Source organism: Mastigoproctus giganteus, chromosome 6, assembly GCF_048544385.1.
Source record: "Mastigoproctus giganteus isolate SK-2022 chromosome 6, ASM4854438v1, whole genome shotgun sequence".
NCBI classification, from domain to species: domain Eukaryota; kingdom Metazoa; phylum Arthropoda; class Arachnida; order Uropygi; family Thelyphonidae; genus Mastigoproctus; species Mastigoproctus giganteus.
The window spans coordinates 67843915-67864738 of record NC_143580.1 but is presented as its reverse complement, the minus strand read 5'-3'; the positions used below and the strand labels follow the sequence as shown (position 1 = coordinate 67864738).

General features: G+C 37.8%; 1 protein-coding gene across 1 annotated transcript in view; it reads left to right on the top strand.

Moving 5' to 3' along the window:
- Positions 1 to 20824, top strand: part of LOC150084394 (cell adhesion molecule Dscam1-like) — a 687198-nt gene that overhangs the window by 300773 nt on the left and 365601 nt on the right. The window contains 2 exon segments of the mRNA XM_090376030.1: positions 4343 to 4639; positions 15110 to 15379. Coding sequence (XP_090232156.1) covers positions 4343 to 4639; positions 15110 to 15379 — 567 coding nt within the window.

The window sequence follows — 20824 nt, the reverse complement described above, 5'->3', positions numbered from 1 at the left end:
TTTTTTTCCTTAATGGGAAACTTGTTCTCTGTCCAGTCTAAAAACGACGGTTGCAGGCGTGAGACGCGACACAAACTGCCCTCGTGCAGCTAACTGTTCTAGAGCGAGCACACATACAACCATTTTGTTTTTTCTTACCCTTCAAATAAAATCAGTTTAGTTTCAGAAGTACACCGATGACATTTTCAAACTAAATCGAAGATGGGCAAATAGCCTAAATCTAAAAATAGACATATTCCGGTTCTTTTTAATTAAAACACTCTGTATAGTACTGAGTTTAATGACGAGAAGCTGGTTTAATTTTTAAAAAACAAAACTTAAAGTCGCCAAATACTCATGCATATAACAAATCACTGTGGTATCATTTATTTAAATTTAAAAAAAAAAAAAACACAACGGTTAAAATCAACCGTACTGCAAAGAATTCATGAATCAGTAATAAAATTAAAATCACAGTAATAATTTTATGACGTTCCCCTCCTTACATAAAAGGTCTTATTGATACTATAAGTCTTGCTGACCCCGGATTCAGTCACTTCCACGATTCCATCTTAACACAGAATTACTTAAAGTAATAGAAAAGGGTTGGCATTACAATATGAACATAGTAAAGAATGATGTGGGACCGGTGTGTAATGATAGAATGATCATTGCATCATATGCAAAGTTCAGTATGGGAATTCTTTTGTCTCAAAACTTGACTACACAAGTTGTCTGTCTAACATGGAAAGTTCATAATTTACCGAGTACGTGATTTTAGAACTCACAGTTATTAAGTATTCGATTAACCCAGATAACAATACAATGGACAGACAGTTGGACTGGAAACAAATTCAAGTAGTTAACGTACCATAGATTATGATATTAGTATTTCACGCAGCCATTGTACACAGTTAGACCTGATATTAATGATTGTAAACACAGACGTCCACACCAAAGCACTACATAATCTCTCAGCCACATATATGGAGTCACGTATGGCTTGCAAAACGCTCAGGAGATTGGCACATATCATGACCACCACGTGATGGATACCATTTATTTATAATAAATAGATACCATTTATTTATAATAAATATAGAAAATCCGAAGTCAATCATCTAGTACGATAGTGAAGTGGTGTTATGCTGTTCATGTTAAGTGATTGGTTATTTAGCACAGACAACAGCAAATGATGGAGAGCGGAATATAGGACAGAATTAATTGCAATGAATCATATGGCCAACTAAGTGTAGGGCTGAGTAAGAATGGCATTAAGTCGTTTCAGTCGAGAATTTACATATTCAATGCGCATTTTGAATACAGATGGCCAGATTTTAAGAACTAAAGTTCACAACGGTCCGTGCATTTTTCATGGCAGCGTATGGGATCTAACCAACTTCCTTTGTTGTGGCACAAAGCACGGATCATTCAGGAATGGTTCCAAGAGCAAGTGGGTGACTTTATCATACTTCCGCAGAATGAGGTAGAACGAGTTGTTTGCGACAGTGGACTCTGCCGCAAAATTAAAGTAACTGCCGGATGCGATCAATCTGCACTGATCATAATTCCTGTGAAACGCTTTCGTCAAGAGGACCTTCTTCCGTTAACTGGAAATCCCACCCATAGTTTTGTTGACGATAGAACACATGGCGTTCGCCTTCCGGTTTGACAATCCTTGCCATGCACAAACAGCTGCAACTTCTGGAATATCCACTACCAATTCCTTAAATGCTGATCTCCAGATCATTTTCCAATGGGGAAAAGAGAATTTAGTTAACTTCAATCGTTCTAAAACTCAGTCCGTCCCTTCTAATTTTTCGCAACACTGATTCTTCTGCTCCTATGCTTATTTTCGACGACACTCAGATTTCTAGACAATATCACATATCTCTATCAGAAATTACCCTGACTTATAATCTCCTTTGACATAAGCACATCAGAAATATTGCTTTCTTTGCATCTAACAAACTGGTGGATTTTCTCTTTCGCTCTCGGCGTTACTTTTCGTCTAAACATCTTCTCAGTACAAATCTCAAATCCCTCCTACCATCGAATATTGTTTTCACATCTGGGGCAGTGCCCACAAAACCTGTAGATCCCATTCAAAAGAGGGCAGTTAGGTTAATTAATAACTCATCTCTAACCAAGTCTTTCCACTCTGTCTTACAAGCGTTCTGTTCCTGCTGTATGCCTTTTCTACAGATACTTCCATGGGCACTGTTTTTCTGAAATTTACTGTCCAACTTCAAACTCACAGAACCAACTTTTCTTCTTCCTAGTTTATCTTTTCAACTTCCGTTTTCTGGAACAACCTTCCTTCGCCCGTATTTCCTGAAGATTAAAATCTACAGAAATTCAAAATCTAATGTCAACAAGTATCTCCTTTCATCTTCTGAACCTTTAATGCACGCACTGTACTTAATGCTATTGGTTCTAATACCTTCGTGTTTGGAGTTTTCAAAAATAAAGAAATTTATTTTCTTACAGTTTCCCCTTACACAGTTTGGGAAAAGCCTGGATTCGAGGCTCGATTATACTGGAGGAACCCATGGACTATTCACACTGTGACCGAGTTAGCCACAGTGAGATTTCTGCTTTCTCTCTCTTTAATTTGGAAACCCGGATTTTTCATTCTGCAAAACAAGTAAACCGACCGTAGTATTCATGTAGCTTACAGATTTAATATAGTGATATCCTGGGGGTTTACTGCCTCACCAAAAACTTAATCAACAAAAAGATATGAACCGCGAGTCAACGTGTACTCGATAACACGTTTTAATATAAGCCCCAGAAAAAATTCAGTTGGAAACAAATTAATGAAGTAGACCACCGAAAAATACAAAAATAGTAAATCGTAACGTAATTGAGGATAATCTTAAAGTGTCCACAATCAAATAGTTAAGATTAATGTAATTTTTAGAGAAAAGTAAATGGATGCATATTATAATAGTTTTTTTCGGTTTTAAACCAAAAAATGGGAAAGGAATCATGTAAATCCTTGTTTCACACCGATAATAATTCCACCATAAAACAAGCATAAAAATTCCTTCTGTTTTGAAGGGATTGGAACCCAGCCGCCTTTCCCGCACAGTTTGGAAGCTCAGCAATCATTACAACGGTGCTAAAAGTGAGGATAAACTCATATATTGTACCGAGTCCAAGAATATGCCTCGTGATCTACGCAAATGAACAGGAGACTCCAGATCTATGAACTGCAAGCCAGATCGTACCACAATCGGAAGTTCGATTTTTAAATTTTCATTTCAGAATTTTGAAGTCACTCATCACGTCTTGCAGAAGCTACCTACAATTCTACGATCAAAGTGGGGGGGGGGGAATTGCTGGCCATTGGTCTAAATTACCATGATACTCAGCATTAGTTCCGGAGCTCTTGACAGAAATTAAATACCTCTAATATTAATGTATTTTAACTGTTTCCTAGATTATTCTGTTGACACTCCATGTTCTTTTTCATATGCTGGCTCACTTGTAGAAATATATTACAGCTATTATCTGTGCCCAAGTGGTTCTATATTTAAGACGACCATCACTAACTTGATTATTAAAAAAAGTATTATGTTCCTCCTGCATAAAGATGTCCATTGTACAACACCTGAAAAGAATAACCACTACAACACCATTTAACTGAACAGAGCACAGAAGATCAGGCGATTCGTCGCGTATCCGAGAGATTGCAGTTAGCCAAAAAAGTGGTCATCATATTTATCATAAGGATTTTGATGATAAATCCCAAGTTTTCGCTTGGGATTCATCATCATTTGAATCCCAATCATCATCATTCAATCATTATCATTGGATGAATCCCCGATACTAAAGTGATCCAAGTAATAACGTATTCATTTGGCTACCCCTATGTGAGCTGACGTCTAAATGCATTTACTTTTAGGCTTCCACGTTAACCTGCTCCTACTAAAACAAGGCATTATTTCTAGATTATGTCTTCGAAATTCCTCTAATCAGGAATTCGAAATTCTTGATTAGAAAAATTGAAGATTTAATTAGTTTATTTACAACATATAAACGAATGTTAATTTTTTTTATCGAAACATTCATTTATGTTCTTAATAAGTGATAATCTTTTTGCCTGCAGAAAAAAGATCCTTCAAGTTTATGATTTTGAGTAATAACAATTACTTTTGATTTTCAATTTCTTAAATTCCTCATTGAGATTATTTTTTTCCCTCACGTTTGTCAGCAAATAATGTTTTTAAAAGTAAGAAGCATTAACCATTTTCCCCACTATTAAAGATGTTATCTATAGATTCTAAAAATGTACCATCCCTCATAATAATCATCATTTACTCTGGATTAAAATACGTATTAATGTGATTTCTTCCAGATCCCCATACCACTTTCCCCCCTAGAATCACGGACAGGAAGCCACATTTAAGTGTCCAACAAGGAGACACGGTTCAGATACCCTGTGTTGCGGAAGGCTATCCTGTTCCTTCAATTTCATGGTTTAGGAAGGAGAGTAGTGGCAGATTACTGCCTATATTTAAGGGACAGAAGTATCTCCAAACTGACAGCACGCTAGTCGTAAGGCAGGCTGTAGTCCAGGACAGTGGCAAATATGTATGTGTGGCCAATAACACGATTGGACAGGAGAAAGTGGAAGTCGAATTACTTATCACAGGTGAGTGGTATTACTGAGTTCATGCCTCTTTTAAGTAGTGAAAACTTCCTCATAAGATGTAATAAGTGATAATTGTGTTTTATTACAGTTTCGAGAAGATATTTCACGGAATTAGACCTTTCGTTGGTATAAATTATTTATCTTCAGATTTGCATAAAGCCAGGCGGGGTGAATATGGGTGTTTCCCCAGTAGGCGCCACGTTGTGTACTGGAAAAGAGAGGCCAATCAGGTCTAGTAGATGAAAATTCCGAGACTGAGGAATAAAAAGAACTTTAGTCACCGCCCCCCAAACTGACCTACTTGGCTGTCTTATGAAAATATTTTATTAAAGGGTTCCAACCCTTCCGAAAAAGTGCCTTACTTTGGTCTGAATTCGGTTCTTTGAGGAACCGAATTCAGACCTCCCACATGCATATGCTTTTTGACAAAGATTTCACAAGAGAAAGCTTATTGTTTCAGATAATAATATAAAAATAAATATTTCATATTAATATGAACTTCGTTAGGAACTATAACGTTCAAAGACTCTCCATGAGCTCTTATTTCCGGCTTTATACAAAACTTGAACTACTTTCACAAGTTTTTTGCACTTAGTAAAGGATTTTATCTGCTTGTTATATTTTTATGATCCTTTACTGGGTCTCCAGAGTATTCGTTAGCCAGTACCACTAAAAAATTGAATATTATACTTCGATGATAGCCTTAAGGATTACCAGATAGCTTACACGAAGATATTACTTCTCTCTGCGAAAGATAATTTTGGCTCAGTATAGAAAATATCAGTTCTCCTTTCAAACATATATTCTTGTTTCTCCATAGCATGATATACAGATGATATCTAGTAAGCAATTAAAAGATTCCTGGAAATGTGTTGCTAACCGTTATTATTATTGTAGTCTTTTGACCAGAGAGAGAGAGAGATCTAAAAATTACTCTGATTGTATCTGTTTCAAAATCAGTTATGTATTCGCCTTGGAAATATAAATGTGATTATGATAATTGCATTCGGATAGCACGCTTGGAAAACTGGTTTTAATAAAGAAATTAAAAAGATGAAGCAGCACTTTTATCCTCAATAATACATCGATTCATCGTGGAACTTAAGACCAGCTCCTTATAGCAGGAATTTGTCCAGTGCAGTCGCTAGTTCAGTTTCAGAAGAGAGGAGCACTGACGACGTTCTGATCTGACGGGTTACAGATCTGTACTCTGGAGGGATCATGCAAGTCGTTGGACTTCGTTTTCCTCAAACCAGGATTTTACGGTGATCGCTGTATAGGATGGCGCGTTATCGTGCTATAGCGTGGAGGACCCATTTCCGGAGAACCACAGAATTGTCCAAGACGTCAATGTTCGACTTGAAATTAATGGTTGTTAGCATTACAACCAACGGTCCAAGTAAGAACCACGAGAAGCAGCAGCCCCACACGATGACCCCGCATCCTCCCAACTTCGGGACAAGTGGAACACTGAAAGATAACACTCGAAGCATTTTCTACGCCTGCACTCCAGAGACTGACACGATTTGTTGACCCATAGGATCTGTTTTTACTCTTTCCCCATTGTCCTTGAACCACATGAACGAATGTCTGGCGTTCGTTAACGTGATGTATGGCTTAGGAGAGCATAAGCTGTGCCATGAAAACCCATTCCGTGCAGTTCTCTTCAGCCCTTAACAACACTTTCAAACACTCCTGTGTACATCTGGAAATTGTTATGGCATTCGACGATTAATACTATTTGAAACACCATAAGTGCCCTGCGTGACTCATTCTGCTGTTTGTGATATCTGCTGTTGGCTACCAATTTCATTTGCAAACCTGTTTCTGCTTTGTATAAATGTTGTTAGCGCCGTTAAATTCAATGGGAGTGGTGTCTGCCTATTTTGGTAGGGCCGTGTATACAACTAATTGATGAACGTAGTGGCATTGATTAAAGTACCTGATGCATGCATGACTTTTCTGGATGGTCAATGCACTTCTAGATTGTGGAACAGCGCTGAGTTCTAGTCTCGTCTTGAGAAGAGGAACTTTCATAGGATTTTTATTCCGTATTGAGCGAAGTTATTAGGTTTGTTGTTTTTTTTTTTTAATTCGGAAAAATCAAATTTTCTATTTAAACCCAATAAAATAACGAATCATTGTCTCAGTTGCTTCGACACAGAAAAATAAATTATTTATTCTATATTACAAATGAAGTATTGTAAAGTTAAATGGCAGAACATGACGATGTACCAACAGCGCTTAAAATCATGGAATTATATGCATGCTGATTTAAATCGCGGAATGTCAGTGGCACCATACAACCACTGAAATTGGCAAACTGCCGGTAGATGTCAGAGGTGCGTATGTCCAAGAATACATTGACACGGTTGGAAGTTCGGACTGGTTGTCTGTTAGTTGCAAAGGCCTAAGGGCTACTGGATGAAGACAAGACAATCATACTCCGTCAGCTACGCAGCAGAGAGTCAATCTCAATCTCGCACGCGACTCCTAAAAGAGTACTTTAAAATGTCGCCAATTTCTGATCGCTAGATTCCATATTCCACTTAAACAGAAATCGCGTGAGAGTGCTAGAAATGCCAACAGGATTTGAGAGATATGGTGAAGAATTTTAGTCGCATTGTGACTAGTAATAAAATAGGGATCAGTCATAAATATGGACATCTGCCATTCACGTTTACATAATACAACTTAAGGCCCCTTTGCAACTACCAAACAAATGTCTTTTATTCACGTTGCATACATCACAATATTCTAAGTAATGACATCCTATATTTGTAAAGTCCTCCTAGCCAGATAGCTGTTCTACAAGCGCATTTAACAGGCAACAAAAATGTAATGATAATAATGGCAGAACTTGCAAGTGTGAGTTTTTGGAGATATACTCCAGTGCTGCTTATCCGAAGTTGGCTGAAACTTGAGTGGATTTATGGTGGCGCTGTTATTCCGCGAATTATTCCATCAAACTGAGTATATGGAAAGTGGCACGTTATGGAGCATTCGAAAGAGAATTTCAACACAACGATTGCCGTCGCTTATCGCCATTCTCTTGAAGGTCCAAATAAACACGAGAAGCATCTTACAGTGAGAACACAAGACAAAAATCACTGCAAATGCTGTAAGAATTGAACTAAATCTAAAAAAATTGGCTCGTAACTATCGTACAATCTGCGACTGCTTTCGAGAGGTTGGGGGGGGGGGACAACGAGAGACTTGGAGACAGGCCCAGTGACAGCTGAAGGGAATCGCTCTGCCCCTTGACATTTTCTTGACACTGTTTCAGAAGACGCATACTGCACACGGTCTCCATACTATTAGTAGGTTTCTGCAGCAGGAAATATGGTAGGAATTCCAGAAACAGGCATCGAATGTCCAACACATTACCACGAAAAACAGATCCAATTCTTCAAACATCAACCACTGTTTCTTTGGCACCTTACCCATATCCGGTGCAGTTCTTTTCAGAAATATTCTCTGGAAAGGATGAAATGAGCATTCATTTCATCTCCCTTTACTTTTGATTTCCACTTCTGGCTACCCAGAACATCGATAAATATCTTTTGACTTATTTTTCATTTCCTCAACCCTTCTCAAGGCATGTTCATATGTTACTGTTATCCTGAAGATAAAACAACTCCGCATCCTCCCATTTCTTCATTATTTGATGGGCTGCCTGAGCAAGAATTTTATTTATTAGCACTGTCACGAGCAAAAGTCATAACATCGTTTCCCATAGCATTCATGTCAGTAAAATTTAAATTGATGTTATCATCAATACTGTCCTCCAATCAGCTTTTTTTTTCTTAAATAGCCTACTTTCCCCTTTTTCTGCTGGTTCTTGTACAAAACTCTTACAATTATTTTTATTCGCCTTATTAGGGATCCTAGATAAACTACAGGTCTTCAACATGTAGGAAATCCCTAACAAAGCTTAAAATATTTCAATTTCTTCTCATCTTTCATCTGAAAAATTCCGTTGTTCAAATTTGCGGCAGATGCCAATTTCAGATCTATCAAATTACTTCGGTAATTCTCTTAGCAGAGAACTCTGAACTCCATATTTGTCCTCTTCTTAGACATTTCAGTATACAGTAAACAAATAATAAATACTATACAGCTACAGGGTGATGCCAAAATCGAAGACCGTACCTTAGCTTTATACAATATTTACAACAAAGTATGGCGACTGCTAAACTAAAGTTAGAGTTTAATGGGATTCTAAACGCCAAAATGAGGCGCATGGAAATACAAGATTAGCCTTTACTAACAAAAGGTAAATCGTTTTATTAGTAAAGGTAATATCACGATTTACCAACAAAACAACTCTCCTTTCTACCTTCTTCGGTTTGTTTATCTGCCTAGAGAAAAGCACCCTTAGCGCTTAGTAATTAGTAATTACTGAGAGGTAGCGCCTGCTAACTCTAGGGTTTCTGTAAAAGTCAAATTTAAAATCCAATTTAACTCGTAAATGTCAGTATATTCTATTTGACTTCTTTTACGGGGCAGGAGTTAAATATCTGGGTTAAAATATTCTCTGGTTTGGTGTTACACCCAAGCTCACTTATCTGATGGACAATCGTGGTTAGCATAGTTTATTCTCCTTCCAGACAATAGACTGTGCTTCACGCGATCTGGGTTCTAATTCCATGGATATGGGAGGAATCTGTTTTTTACAATTTGTTTATTTAAGCGGTCTCAGATGAGAGTGTTACAGTCACCTGAGGAAGTCGGATTTTTTTATCCAGCAAGCTGAACACAGAATACAAACAATTAAGAGATACAATACACTGATACCTCAGAGCTTCAGTTGTTTTGGCACAAAACAAAGCAGTATTTATTTATTACTACAATCTGGGATAATTGTGTCACCCATAAATACTTAGATGCTAGTTGTTTGAGTTTTCTGGATGAAAATTCCGAGTTCCGGAAAAATAAAATCCAATTCTTGCCGAGACTAACTAACTAGGCCATAGAGTGAAAAGAAAAATCCAAAATCCATAAAAAGTTTCTTCCGTTTAAACGGGATTCGAACCCATGATTTTACCACCCACTGCGAACATACCCGCTGTGCTAGCTGCTCTTACGAGACAATTTATTAGAAACATTCTAATAAATTGTAAATCCTAACGAAAAAAAAAAAAAACAGTTGCAGCAGACCAAATAAGAACTGAATACTGGAACACTAGAAGTAGTCACGTGTAGTCTTACTAATTCCAGTTCTAATTGCATTATGCAGATGGCGGAATCGGAATATGGAGAAAACGACACGAAGACTCCAGGTCTGAGGTAGTAATATGGCTTTAGAAGATATTGCCATCCGCTGACCAACGCTGCGAGGTTGCAGTTTACTTGAGCATCGTCGTGGACTAGCTTTATTTCCCTACAATGACTCTCCGTCTATTCGTAATAGCCACTTCTAGAAAGGTAATGCACTATGTCATCAGCACCATCCAGCGGAGTAATTCTAGGAGAAGACAAGTCACCTCTTCCTGCTTAGTCCACACATTTGTCGGATCCGAACTCAACATATGTAAGTCTTTCATGAAATTAAGTCAAATGGGCTATGGATCACTTCTTTCTCCTACTCAAGGATTGTGGAAAATATCTTTTAAGACGGAATATACTAGAGGAATAATTACTATCCACGCTGGAATGAGCAGTTGACATTCTGGAGTAATTCGTATGAATATCAGGTTGTCTACAGATTCAAAGTCATGTTCCTAATAAATTGACGACTGAGTATAGTTATATGGTTTCACATCAACGGTAGATCTATATATATTCATATCTGCAAGTATGCCGCTTACGGCTTGAACTTCTTGTCCATCTTCCGTGAAGATAGATGCAACAATTCGCTGTTGAATTGCATCCAATCGTTCGTTGGTTTTTCCTCATAGCAGCAACAACAACAACAAACTCCCACCACGAAACTGTATCACGTAAATTTCCTTTTTGGATCTTTCAAGGGTATTATACGGTCACAGTTAGTGTTCCCTTGTCGCCACTTGGGTTCTAGTGTGGAGCTTTTTTCCCGTTTTCCGTTAGAAGTATTTAAGCCTCTTCCCCCTTATTTAACGTCACAGAATGAATTATTATTCCTTTTACCATAATGTTTAAATCATTTTCTGCTGATTAATGCTTCGGAGTTCTTTCATCTGTCTCTCCTTATTTATAGAGTGCTTTTCTTACCCTTAATCTCATTCCGTTACCATTCCGAAACTGGAACGACTTCGGCAAACCATAAACTGCTACAAATTTTAACGAGATTTGGTCTGTCACTGGTGGGTGGTGGGACATTACTCACAGGAAACAACTGCCATTTTGGTTTATTTACATAACAATGAAATAAATGGAGTCCGATAAATTATTTCGGTACTAACCAATGTACTTCGTGCAATAAATCACGAAACTCTAGGCAAAATGGGTCTCCCTAAGGTTTTGTTTAATCGATTTGGATTTTATTAATTTCACTTTTTGAGCAGTTTCGTAAAAAAGGAAAACAAAGGGCATTGATTCAAAGATTACGGTTGTGAAAAACGACAGGGAACCAAGATTAATGGCAAAATAGACGCTAAGATATTCCTAATTTAATTTCTCTAAAGTTTCTATTCTATTTCTAAACCCCTCTCATCATATATCTCGCAAAAACTTGCTGGTTGATTGATGAATTACTGGAACCTTGTGTATGTTTCATATACACTAAATTAACTCTATGAATCATAAAAAAAAATTGAAGCCATTAATTTTGAAAATAAATGCGAATATTAATATTCTGACTCTCACAACGATGGGATGCACAAAGGGTATGATGGAGAAAAGGTTAAAATATTTAACCCAAGTGGAATATAAACAGAATCTTAACGATTTGATGCAAAGTTGTAAAGCAAGTGGTCAAAGACAATAGGCAACACATGACATTATCGTGCATATGGAAGTACTATGCGAGTAACATGTTCATCCAATTATTCGAAAGATAAATTTAAGAATACCAAAGTTGAAAAACACTGGGTAGTCTATATTTTTAAACACTACTACATATTAATATTGATGGTAATATATTTTCTTACTGTTTTCTCCTTTACTACAGTGAGTGGATGGAACCTCCTTTCAGACTGCAAATGTAACTACACTGCCCCATCCATCGAAAGTTTACAGGGTCGCCCCATCCGACTCTGTAAATCTTCGAAACTGACGGAACTTGACAGGAGAATCCTGAAAAGAATCGTCCCCTCAGAATGCAGGTCGATATTGCACAGAACTGCAGGCCATCACTGAGACAATGGGACACATACAGCACCAGTGCGCATGATATGGATTACTGCAGTCGTGCAGCCGTCCACAAGCCACTGATCACCCCAACAAATGCCAGATGTCACTTAGCTTGGTGTAAAGGCCGTTCCTGGGCCGTAGACCCAAGGAAGCTGTGCTTTGGAATGGCCAGTCATGGTACATAGTCTAGCAGTCTGACAATCGTGCCTTGGTGTGGTGGATACCCTGAGAAAGGTATTTGCCGGACTATATCGTTCCGACAATAAAGTTTAGCGGAAGCAGCGTGATGGTCTGGGACTGTTTTTCTTGTTTTGGCCCGGGACCATTGGTTGTTTGGATAAAACATGAATGCTGAGGTCTATCTAGACGTCCTGTACAATAATGCGTTACCAATGTTGTAAGAAATTCCCATCGATGAATCCCTATATCTGTATCAGCAGGACAACTCAATTTCATACTTCTCTCACGTTGTGGCGGACTGTTTTAAGGAAATGAGCGACGAAAAGTTGGAGTGCCAGTCCTGAGCCCCGACCTCAATCCTATAGAGAACCTCTGGGATGAATTGGATCGTAGGGTGCGTGTGAGGAGAGGCCGCCCAAAAGCATAACCTTCGCTGCTCGCCGCTTAAAAAGCATGGCGGAAAATATCAGAGGATATTTACAAAAAAACTGTTGGAGAGTGTTCACGGAGACCAGAGGCTCTCATAAAGGCTAATGGTTTCGACACACGTTATAAGTTTTCCTCTAAATAGAGGTTATTTGTAGATATGCAGGTGTTCGAATATTAACGGTAAGGCAGTATATACAAGTTAATTGAAACCACGCTGACTTTAATTCCAGGGGATTGAACTTAGTCCTGGTTTTATAAATGTATTCTTAAGTATATTTCGTTTTGGTTCAAATAAAGATTGGCTATAAGAAGTAGTAGTCAAGTAGTTAATGCAGAAGTACAATAGGTCTTGCGTTTGGGTTGACAATGGTCCCAGTGTATATGATCACAAAATACAGTTAATGCTAATATGCTTGTTAAATAACTAGTTGTAATCTCCTCTGGCATCTATTATCGTGTGATCATATAAACGGAATATTTTTGATACAATAGTAATAATACGAGAGCTGTTGGGAAAGAAAAGTAACAAATGTGCTCATGAGAAGCCATTTAATGACAGACCCATGAATCAATAAATAAATGAACGGACGTTAGTCAGCCATCACATTTAGACACTGATCACACCACGTTACGAGTGCAATCTTACCTATGCAGTAAAATTTTGAAGCAATCCCATTCAACCAGGTTTCAATACACCGTTTAACTCCATCGCCATCGCAGAGTATCTTCTGCCAGATATTCTTTCCCAAAGTTGGAAGAGATGAAATCAGAGGGGACAAGGCCGGGACTATAAGGTAGATTTCTGCAGCTTAATGTATCGTTTTACTATTACAGAAGGTACAGTTTCTTCCCAAACCTGTTACCCACTTTTCAAACAATTCTGACATTTGTAGTGGGTAGTGTATGAACCCACTTCACTTGTTTTACTTCAATAATACGAAAATAAAGCTATGGCTAATGTACTTTTCATCTAGAAATTCTTTGGTGGCATAAATAGTAATAAATGACGAGCATGTTTATATATTTATGTTTATAGTAATTAAAAATTAAATTTATTTTGAAATGCCTTTATCTGTTTAACTTCAAATTACTATAATAGTCAAAACTCTTAATGTATCTTATCTCTTTTTAAAATTTAACAAAATTTCATTAAATTGATTAAACGTAGATGGATTTCATAATTATTTAAAATCTCGAGATTTTAAAATTTATCTTCGAACACAGTGATGTCTTTCGCTATCAGTTCCCATTTTTCCTTTGAACTTCCTACACTTCCTTCTTATAGTTTTCGTTCGCATTCTTAAGGCTCTTTCCACTTATCCTGTCACTTTCAGTTGGAAGTAATATTTCATGCTATTTCTCACACACACACACGCACTGTAACATTAAACACACACGAAAGAAGTTTCAATAATTTATCTCCACACTCTGAATTATGTATCAAAAAATGGCATTTTGTAAAGAAAGAATGGATGCTGTTTCTGACGCCAAATAGAACACCGAAAAACTTTACAAACTTTAAACAACTACCCATCACTGTTTGAAAAGCGATTTTCAAAGAATATTTGATTATTCCTCTTCGATAACCTAAATATTTTTGTGCCTGTTAAATTCCACAGTTTCAATTTAGTAGCGCCATCTATAGACAGTTCAGTAATTACTCTTCTGTCCCGGAAAGAATGATTGGAAAGCCAGAGGGTGGTTTATGAAGTGAAGTTACGAGATCGGGAGACCATTCACTGAAGAGAAGAAACTTCTAGAGAGTAGGTTTCGAAAAGCGTTTAAAATTTCAGTTTGCTTTTGTGCTTTAAACGATTTAAGTTTGACTGTCTAATTAATGTGACGTGTTTAAATATTTTGCCATCTCCAAAAATAATTCGCAGAACAACAAATTGCAACAAATTTTGTACAACGAAAGCTTGAATAAGCAATATAATGAATATTTATTTTTTGGGGAAGCAGATACTTCCTGTAAAGTTTGTTGGATCATTTTTTTGAGCATTTCTCCGTCCATAAAGTTCAAATTAAATAACCCTTTCGAAATTGTCCTTAAGCTGTCTGTCAAAAAGTTCTTCAAATAAGAAGATTTAAAACTAAAGCTCTCTTTTAGCCTTTTATCCCTTTGGCTTGGCAGAGGAGGTGTTTACATTCTTAAAGCTCTACCCAAGAATCGCCATTATTAAAGATAATGAGATTTCTACTAACTTGTTATCATTAATTTTTTTAACGATCTACCACCATATTCTCATCACATACGGGTTACTACAAATATGGCGTAGTCTAATGGTCTCTCTCTCGCCCTGAAGCGTTATCTCGTACCTCATTAGTCGGATGGAGTGCAGTACACATTCCTGGCGTCAAAATAAATTACGTGTCTCCTTAATGCCCGCATTAAAGCAGTGGAAGGATTAACCATGCGGTTACCTTTCAGGCTCCTTGTCGGTCATAATGTGAACGATGACTAATGACAATAATGTCGTTTATTCTTCAGCTTTAAAAAAAAAAAAAACTTTAAGATTGTAAAGTCATTTACATTAAGAAAAGAAAGCCATACCTTAACTAACTTAAGTGTTTCTCTTCTCTTTACAGCTCCTCTGTCCGTATCTCTAAATCCCAGACAGCTGACGGCAGAAGAAGGAGATTCGCTTATCTTCAATTGCACCATTACAGGGCACCCTGTACAGACAGTGATGTGGATGAGAAACCGCCAACCCCTTGTAGCTAATAGTCGGATACGGATTCTTCCCAGAGAAATAGTTAGCATCAACCCTGTGATAAGAGAAGATAAAGGAATGTTTCAGTGTATTGTAGCCAATGATGGAGATTCTGCACAAGGAACTGCAGAATTGACTCTAGGAGGTAAAACAATAATGAAGTTCGTGATTAATATATGTCATTAATAAACGGACGATTATTGCTGCTAAATAATATCTAGGAAAATTATTCCATCATCGTGTATTCGAAATAGGATCGCATAGTTGAAAATTAACATTTGAAAATTAATTCTCAACATTTCGATCCTATTTCGAATTGATATTTATCATTAATTTTACCCTCAAACAGAACGATATAATGTAGGAATAAATACAGGTACAATAACTTCCCAAAAATTCATTTCATGTAATCTTTTGTGGAAGCGCTATTCTTAAATAAAATTGGTGGGAGAAAAACCGCCAAAATTAAAAAAAAAATTGTTAATGTATCAATTTTTGAATCCACCCAAATTTGTGATAATCAAAAATTGATAAAATGGTGAATACTAGTAAGTTTCTTCTTTTTTAGGCTGGTGCAGAAAAAGACTGGCTTCTTTGCACTATATGGCTAGGATACGCATTCGACTTTTCGCTCTGTGGATTACCTGATGAACCCATGTAGTAGTAGTAGTGGCATGTGATGCAAGAAAGCAAGTGTACGAGCTCATGCAGCATCAGCTGAAAAAAAAAATATATATATATATATCACACCATTCCCTCCACATGCCTGTCCAGTTCCTCCTTAAATTTATTCAACCTATCAACTTCCACAACGACAGATGGAAGTTTGTTCCAGCAATTAACCACCCGCTGGCTAAAGGCAAATTTCCGCACATCTATTCTACATCTGTCTTTTCTTAATTTGAATTTATGCCCCCTTAGGTTCGTAATCTGAACAAGTGGAAGGATCCCACCAGAATTCAGCGTGCTCAACCCATTCAAGGCCTTATACACCTCAATCAGATCACCGTGCAGGTGTCTAGTCTCCAGCCACTGCAATTTTCAGAACTTAAGCCTCTCTTGGTAAGAGGATCCCTTCATTCCCCTCACCAATCTTTTTGCCCTTCCCTGTACATGCTCAAGTAAATCTACATGCTTCCTAAGATGATACCTCCAGACCTCTACACAGTACTAAAGGCGTGGCCTGACCATTGCCTTATACAGAGGGACAATCACTTCCTTCTCCCTGCTAGCAAAATTCCTATATATCATTGACAAAACCTCATGACCTGCCCTAGCAGCCTGTCTGCATTGCTCAGAAAACTTCATATCTGACTGCACAATTACTCCCAGGTCTTTTTCATTTTCTACCACCTTAAGCGTAGTACCACACAGTTGGTACGTTTCTCTGGGGTTACTTCTACCCATATTCAGTACTTTGCATTTGTCAAGGTTAAACTTCAGTTGCCACTTCTTAGCCCATCTGCCCAAATTATCTAGATCCTGTTGCAGTAGCACACTGCCATTACTGTCATTAACAACCCTGCCAACCTTTGTATCATCTGCAAACTTCGACATTAAGCCTGATATACCTTCATCAATATCATTGATAAATATACAAAACAACAGTGGACCTAACACCGAACCCTGTGGGACTCCACTAATAACATTAGTCCACGAAGAGCAACACCCATTGATTACCACCCTCTGTCTTCTCCCACTTAGCCATCCTTTTATCCATTGTAGCAACTTACCCTTAATACCATTCTGCTCCAATTTGTACAATAGTCTTCCATGCGCAACAGTGTCAAAAGCTTTCCTGAAATCCAAATATATGATATCAAAATAATTTTTTGTATCTAGTTCCTTTGTAACCACATCATAATATCCTATCAAATTTGTCAGACAAGACTTTCCCTTAACAAACCCATGCTGTGTCTGAATTATTGCTGCAGTCTTGTCTAGATGATCCTGCAATGCATCTTTAACCAGTGACTCCATTATTTTACACGGAACAGAAGTTAAATTAACTGGTGTGTAATTACTCGTGTCACCCTTCGATCCCCCTTTGTGAATTGGCGATACATTTGCATATCTCCAGTCCGTGGGAACCTCCCCTGAGTCCATGGATGCTCTCATAATTATGGCTAAGGGTTTGCTTAGTTTCTTTGCAGCCTCCTTTAATATAACTGGATAGATCCCATCCACCCCATGTGCTTTTCTTATGTTTAACTTCAACAATTTCTCCTCCACTTTGCTTTCAGTTATTACAAAATCATTAAGTATCCTGCTACAATTTGATAACCTTCTGCCATTTTCAAACCTTAATAATTCCTCACGTGTGAATGTAGATGCAAAATACTCATTCAGTTTGTTTGCTATCTGAGCAGGATCATCAACAGTCGAACCATCGATGTCAAGTGGACCAATCAGATTCATCTCCTTCCTTTTAGAGTTTATATAAGTAAAGAAATCCTTGCTGTTTTTCTTAGCATCTTTTGCCAAGGATTTCTCGTAATCTGCCTTCGCCTGCCTAACCTCCCTTGTGACCTGATTACAGACTAGCTTATATCTGCCATAGGCTTCTGAGTCGCTTGAAAATTTATATGCATCCCATGCAATTTTCTTCTCTGTTACGAGTCTCATTAGATAACAATTTAGGCCTAAACCTTGAACAATATTTCTTAATAGGTATGAAACTTTTAGTAGCATCCACGATTAATTCCTTGAATGCTTCCCACTTAGAATTTACTGTTGGTAACATCGTCAGTTGATCCCACTGTACAGAATTTAAAAACTGTCTGAGACCACTGTACTCACCAATGTGTATCGGAGCAACGTTCCTGACCTAGCGGCCATGAAAGATAGCGTCACATGGGCGAAAATCATACCTAATATTGACGTTGGGCAGTTCACTAAGCCGTTTCTTGGTTTGAGGTCCTTCTAGACCACAATTTGGACCGAATTGAGGCACATATTGAGGCGCAATTGACGAATCGAATGTCACCACTCGGAACAGGAGATAGTCTACCATTATCGTCGGGCCAATGTGCTTGATTAGAGTCATGCAACATGTTTTGGTGCCAATATGTTACACGGAAACGTCAAGCAATAAAGTGATAATTATTATTATTAGTAGAATATGATGCAAAATAGCATCATTAAAAAAAACTACCACATCACCTGTCCACCCTCACCAATAACTAGTTTAGTTTTTCCTTGAATTTATTCAAACTACTAACTTCCATAACAACAGATGGAATTTTGTTCCAACGATCAACCACCCGCTGGCTGAAGGGAAACCTGCGCATATCTATTCTGCAATCAACCTTTCGCAATTTGAATTTATGTCTCCCTCATAAGTGTAATATATTACACATGAATATTATACTAAGCAAGAGGAAGAATTACATCAGCAGTAGACTTACTCAATCCCTTCAAATCTTTAAACACTTCAATCTGACCATCTTTCAGTGCCTAATCTCTAGACGATGCAATTTGCAAAACTAGTCTTTCTTGTGGATCACCCTTTTGTTCCCTTCACCATCCTCATTGTTCTTCTGTGCATTCGTTCCAGAATATATATATATCGGTCCTAAAATGAAGCCTCCAGGTCTGGAGGCATCTTGAAGATGCAGCATAACCATTGTATAAGGCAATGGGATAATCACCTCCTTATCGCTAGCAAAATTTCTGAATATATTCCTGAATATTATTGACAAAATCTCATGAGCTGTACTAATAATCATAAGAGTACGTTCTTCATTTGCAGGCCCTTCGTGACAATATAATGGTTTCGCCACTTCTCACTCGTTTGGAGAGGTCTGACTGGATTCAATTCCCATCCATTACCCCAGAGAAATTTCTGAAGTCCTCTACAATCGAGGCTGTAGTCAGCTGATCTCAAGCGAAGAAAGTGGTGATTTTTTTCAGCCAACAGAACATGCGAATTTGGCCATGAACCCACATTTCTACAGATATAATATACAATGGTAGAATACGGTCTAAGTAGATGACGCGCCTGAATCCAAACAACTTGATTTGCGGTACGCACAGCCACAAGAGATCACGTATCAGGTTAATCACTCACAGCAAAACCTTTCCCATGGTGGTGATTTGTGGGATCGCCTGAGACCGTATAACTCAGCCACTTTGTGAAAAAGCACTATAAAAATTCCTCTCGTCATTGACAGAACTCGAACTCAGGTCTTTTCTACCCGGAACACTAAAGGATCACATTAGTTATAATCCTATACCATGCACATTGAAGCCCCACTTCGCCAAAAAATATTTTTCTGTGTCTCGTAGAATACAGCTGTATCGTCCATAACGGGCTTCTAACCACAGTTCAAAAGCAACACCAACAGAGTCAGCAGGAAAAGTAAATCTCATAATATGACCAACAGCAAACACGTCTGAGATACGATAAAATCAAATGCGATAAAACTAAAGCAAAAGTCAATATATTACCACAAATTAAAGATCATTCTTTGTTGGTAATCATTACTGTTCTTTTGCCAAAAGAACAGTAACTTCTTGGCTGTGCTTCAAGAATACCGCCGTCTCCTTCACGTGCTTACACGCCTGGTGTCAACGTTAGGAACTTTTTTCTACAGTAAGTTTCCATGTGATTTCATGGACACTGTATATTGAATTTATCTCTGAACGACTCATATTTTGCTATCTACAGGTGGCCAAAGTGACGCACTTAATTATAACGCTGTACATACTTAGAATCTTCAAGAAAGGACACGAGTTGAATGTCTATATTTTCGATGTACAGTCAGTCCTCGTATAACACGATAGTTGTGTTCCTAGAAAACCTCGTGCAATGCAAAATCGTGTAATAAACAACAGACCCTATGGAAAAAATAGGGTTAGGGGCCGACCACCCAAGATTGGACACACATTTTTAACCAAAACATTACCAAACACAATAAATAATCGTAATAAAACACTTACAGTTGAAAAATGTAAAATTAATAATTTAATTATTTAAATTTAGATTCTTACCTTAAAAGTAAATGAAGACAGCTTGAGGGAAAGGGGTTGAAGCAGCGTAATTATGGGGAAAGTGGCGGCAGGTTGTCATCATTATCGGAACTGGGAGGTGGAGGAGATGCCGATGAGGACTTTGGACGAAATGTGGTCACGCCAGAACTAGAGGGCTGCGGCTCATTTTCTGTCTCTTTCTTGGGTGTTTTCATAAAAAAGACATCTAGTTTCTGTTGTTTCGCAATCTTCCTCCTTTCACAAAGCAGCTGCTTATATGGCTCCAAAGCAGATCGAATTGTATGAAGTGCTCTTCTGCTTCTTTCTGCATTATAATCGTTATCTTCTAGCCATTGCATACTTTTCTCAAATGAATTTAAAACTGAACTTAACTCTGAAGTAGAAAGCGGTTTTATGGTGGCGTTCAGGCATTCAACTTCGTCTTTCTCATCTTCCACCTGCCCTCCAGCAACAAGTTGTTGCAGTTCTTCAGTTGAAAGTTCTTCTTCATGAGACTGAAGCAACTCTTCTAAATCATCTTCCTCCAATTCCTCAAAGCCAACCAGGCCTCCACAATTATGTAAATCGCATTCTTAATGTTGAATCGCTTCCAGAAGTC